The 5,000-nt window shown below is 50.9% G+C and overlaps 1 protein-coding gene across 1 annotated transcript in view; it reads right to left on the bottom strand.

The window, feature by feature from the left end:
- Nucleotides 1–5,000, bottom strand: part of LOC126573264 (diacylglycerol kinase eta) — a 52,314-nt gene that overhangs the window by 13,495 nt on the left and 33,819 nt on the right. Inside the window, exons 4-5 of the mRNA XM_050233237.1 lie at nt 2,498–2,649; nt 1,717–2,410 (exon numbers count right to left, since the gene is read on the bottom strand). Coding sequence (XP_050089194.1) covers nt 1,717–2,410; nt 2,498–2,649 — 846 coding nt within the window. The remainder of the gene's footprint in view (nt 1–1,716; nt 2,411–2,497; nt 2,650–5,000) is intronic.

Here is a 5,000-nt window from a genome sequence, read left to right as displayed (position 1 = left end):
AAACAGATACCCTACAATCGGTGGATGTGCCTCTTACTGGCGTCAGATGCTTTCAGATGCTTTTAGATTCCAGCACCCGCGGAGCCATGACCTGACGACAGACGGAAAGACGTCATCGGATAGGGAAACTTTCAAGAGAAGGAGAGAGAGAGAGAGAGAGAGAGAGAGAGAGAGAGAGAGAGAAAGGTGCTTGTTCGGTCTGATGGTGGCTTCTTCTGGTTACGACAGTGAAGCCCCGCCAAAAAGCTACTGCTCCAGGGATGAACTTTTCGCTTTTTTAAAAACCGTTCCTCTGCGCTACCTCTGCGCCCTGTAGGTCCGGAAAAGGTCAAACGAGTTGACGCCGTAGCTACGGCGAATCGTGTGCCAAACGTTAAATTGGCGTGACATTGACTTTTGGTTTCTGGTGCTGGCCTATTGTATCGAATAGGAGAGGGTTAAGGGGTCGCTGGAGGTGCGGAGTGGAAGCACACTCAAGCACTCTCGGTTCTAACCAGGGAAAACAACACCGGGACTGTCTCCTGGGGAAAATGAAGAAAATCATTTCAGCTGCTCCGAACAACCAACCGGGAGGCATTAACAGCGGCAATAGGAACACATGATGCCGTCGGCAAGACAGTACGACGTGCTCATCTGTTCTCGTACAGGATTCAGTGCAGGATATGTTGCCCTCCGGTGTGTCTCTCTGTGTATAACGGAGGATATTTCGAAAATATAAAATGCCCCCCTCTCACCCCGTTTTGTTCCATCCGAAAGATTTGTTGTACAACCGGTTCGTCCCTCCGGGCCGGAATTTCCTAGGAAGCCGATGACGATGTTCTTGTAATCATTGCCATCGCCAAGACGAGTAGCGCACTCCCTCCCTGTCTCTCCTCGCAAACCGTTCTTTGAACTTCTGAAACAAACGCGACTTCCTCCTTAATCAGCGCACCGAAACATGGCTCCCTTCGCCATTTGGAAATGTCACGGGATCGTAGGTACGGGAAAGGGACGACTTTCCTCACCCCACAAGTCCGCAAGGTACCTCATGTAATCCCAACATTCATCCCCGATCCCGCCGCTCACTCCTTCCCGTTGAATCGTAATCCTTAACTCCATGACAGTTTTGACGTTTGCTCACCGGCTCGGGCTGCTCATTTCCTGTGTCCGGCGACCTTTCCCCCCGAAACAACCAAGCGACAGACTATTGAGAATATACGCTTGAGATGGGCCCCCGTGGGCCCCTCAGCAGTTCATATCCGTTGGCCATTCATTTTCCTTGTTTGGTATTTTCATTCGCCTTCGTCTGCGCGACGGACCAGTATCCGGTCACGTTCTGGTAACGCCGTGGAACTTCTAAGGATTTTAGGTCCTCTTTTTTTCGTTGCCTCGAACCCCAAGAAGCCATCGCGTAACGGAAGTAATATCACGGCCGGCTGGCAGCAATGTTTATGAGAAGACGAATGGAGGTAAATATGAACACTGGAAATAATAATCGAGAAAACATTGTGGGATGGAGGCCAGCTAGTAGTTCCCCTGTAGTGCTCCGGTTGGTCAGGTCGTATCGGTTACGGTTTGGATTAGGAATTTATGGTTTCCACCATGGTGCTGGAATGGATCGCCCTCGGTTCACTGAGCTAAAAGCTCTTCACTTCCGTTTTATGGACAAAAAAAACTTCCGAAAGGTGAAGGGGGAAGCGAGCGTTCCAGGAGGGTACGCCGAGGGTGGCTACTTACTTGCATCTTCAGGTGATCGATCTCACTGAGCACCCAACCGACCGAACCATCGCCCGAGCAGATCAGTATGCGGAAGGGATCGAAGTGGCGGAACAGGCGCAACCCAAGACCGGGCCCGCTCGAGATGAGATCGAACACTTGGGCCGGATTGAGGAGCTGCTTGAAGCGGCGCAAAAACTTGACACCCTGATTGTCGCCCGACTTGGAGTTGACGAAGACGAGCAGGGGCGAGAAGCTACCGTGCGGTTTGCACACGTCCCACGCCTCGTCCAGTCCGATCGAGTGCAGCGACGTTGGCGGTACCATCGAGACGCGTGCCGGCCCGAGCGGACAGGCGCTCGGTGCGTTCGGTCGGCACGCCGTATGGACGGTCGAGCGACACCACAGACACCGCCAGTCCTGGAGCCGCAGCACCGAACCGCACGTCTTGTCGCACACGAGACACTTGGACGAAACCGGCAGATTGCCCTCCATCCACTGGTGCGGCATCACGATCGTTCCATCGGCATCCTCGATGATGTCCTTCCCAACGCTGGCCAGTGTCGTCCATTTGCAGTTCGAGATCGCTTTCGCGGCGCAACGCTTGTGTACCTTACACTTGCACACCTCGCAGGACAATCCGTGCGATGTCACACCGGACAGCGCCTCCCGGCACACGTTACAGTACGTTGGCCGCGCATGGGACGTCGCGTACCTGTGTGGAGGAGGGCGCGAGGGAAATCCGTGTTAATACTGTGGTGGAAATGTGGGGAGAAAGCTGGGGCAGTGAAGCTATACGTACCAGTGATGGTGGCCGGACAGAAAATCGTGCTGATCCGGTGGTCCGGGCTCGAAGAACTCCCGGGCCGAGGCCGCCTTCAGTGCCTGCAGCCAGTCCTCCATCTCGCGGCGTGACTCGGCGCACAGTACAAGCGAACGTGTCGGGGTGATTAGCTGTGTAAAAAGAGGGGGGAGGCAAGTTAAGAATGCCGTAAGTGAGTTAGCAATGACTTCCCTTCTCTCTCTACATATATATTCTGGAGTGATTGGAGTGCATTCTGTGGTTCCGCCGTCATGCCGTCTACGGCGACTAATTGGCAACAGCAGGAGCTTGAGAGGAGTTCTACTTCGCACCGTAACTGACACTCGGTCGATCCACTTAGCCACCTGAGCCAACAATTTCCGGATTCCGGTCCGGCCAGTGAAACTGAACACAACTATTTGCGCCCCCTGGGGGGGGTTTGTCGGGGCAATTAGACGTGAGACTCAGATAAGCAGTTCGTGTGACTGTGTCCGGGCACTAGGGGCATTGAATGGAGGGTGGTTTTTGGGGTACGCATGAATTCATTCAGTGAATTCCGCCGACCCAACCAACCAACCAACCGGTCGGTCGGTCGGTCGGTAATTAACGTACAGTCGGTGAACGCCCTTCCACTCAGAGAACCCTCTCGAGTTCCAATTAGCCGTCAAGGCTCATCCTACCATTCGCCGGTAACCGTATCCAACAAATGGACTCCCGTCTCCCGGGTTGGCGCGTGAACAAAGCGAACAAACAGATAGAAAGCTGAGCACTGTGTGTTTGTGGGAATGGGGAAGGATTGTGACCATCACGGACACCGCGACGAGGTAGTGGTGGTCCCGTGGCTTCAACCGGCTCACTATCCAAACGGCAACACAACACAATGGGTTCTCCGGTGAATCCTTCTTTGCATTCGCAATACGCAATCCGTCAACTGGAACCTCCCACTGGAGGGAAGGGGGAGAGTAAATATCAAAACGAAGCCGCTCGGTCTGGTGGCCATTAGATGAAGTACGGAGACGTCACACGGTGGGTTCGTTCCTTTTCTTTTTTGTTTTGTTTTAATGCCATTGTAGCCACAGCGCCCAAGACAAACACTTGAGCATTAGGGTGGTGAAGGCTTTGTCCTGGCAAACAGTACTCAGGTCACGGGAGTGAAGCGCCCAAGAAGAGGATCCAGGATCCGTCCGCCAGGGGAGCCAAGGAGCGGTGCTTCTCGTCCCACTCTACGTCTGTTTCACGTTCACCGTTCACGCTTCAATGTTTCATTATCCCACAGCCTGTCGCACGATGGTTCGTAGCTTCACCTTCGTACCTTCACTTCACGCACAGATTGACAGGGGACAGGGTTGGCCAATCGCGCGGTTTGGACGACAAAAAAGTAATCTGCGAAAGACAGGGAAACTCGCTTGCTCCACTCCCGGGCGCCTTGTTCGACGAGACGAGACCGAGAGTCGTCGCAAGGGGATTGTGGTTGGTTTTGTGACGTATTTTTTGCGAATATTCCTACCCGTTGTGTATTCATGAGTCGATTCCAAGGGACACCTTGGGGATTGTGAGTGGCGTTCGTTTGTGACGCAGTTTTTTTCCCCCTCAGAAAGGTGCTACGTTCGAGCGTAAGTCAAAGCGTACAATATGGTTAGACAAAGTGGTACAAGTTATGAGTGATTGTGGTAAAGTGAAACGGAAACAAGTACAGGGAGCACCATCTAGACAGGACTTTTAGAAATGTTAGAAATAACTCCACCATTTTTCTGCCGATTCTGACGAGCCGGTCACTAAACTGACTAAAAAGTCAGTCTATGCCATTATAGTAAAGGATCAATCCACGTCATAATTACAGCGGACCGCAGCACTCTATTTACAGAGAACAATCGTTAATATGTGAAAACTATGCGAACAAGTGCTTGCGTGTGCATATTTGAATATAAGGGTGTATGTCAGTCAATAGAAGATTAATTAATAGCTAAATGCTATTATCAGAGCGGAAATTGCAGCTTTTACGCCCCATATTTTTTTGTTAAATACAATGCAAAATGCCGAAAAGGTCCTCTTATTGTGTGTCTTATAAAGGATAGGTAAATAAGTTTGATCGATTTTGTATTCTACATGAATTGTTAATAAATGGCATTGAGGCACCCTAGATAATTTTTTTTCATCTTCCAAAATTGATCGAGTAAAGGTGGAGTTATTTAACAATTGAAGAAGTCCTGTCTAGATGGCGCACACTGCAGTGGTTGTACAACGTTTCTGCTCTACAACGCCACGAGATTCCGCGGCTGAGTGTGAACTGTAAGCAGCGTGTTTTTTTGGTTGAAAAAATAGAAATAAGTGAAGTTTGAATAAAATTGTTCTCAATATCCTCAATAAGTGAACACAATCCAGCCAAACGCTGGTGCTGGTGTTCACACAAGTTCCACCAGTTCCCATCATGTCACTCTCCTTGAGAGAGAGAGAGAGCCATTTTGTTTGGCATTTGGCTTTATTTCTCCCTTTTCCGCTTCAC

Source organism: Anopheles aquasalis, chromosome 2 (assembly GCF_943734665.1).
Source record: "Anopheles aquasalis chromosome 2, idAnoAquaMG_Q_19, whole genome shotgun sequence".
In the NCBI taxonomy this organism is placed as follows: Eukaryota; Metazoa; Arthropoda; class Insecta; order Diptera; family Culicidae; genus Anopheles; species Anopheles aquasalis.
Note: the sequence above shows the minus strand (reverse complement) of the source record. Positions and strands in the feature narration are given on the sequence as shown.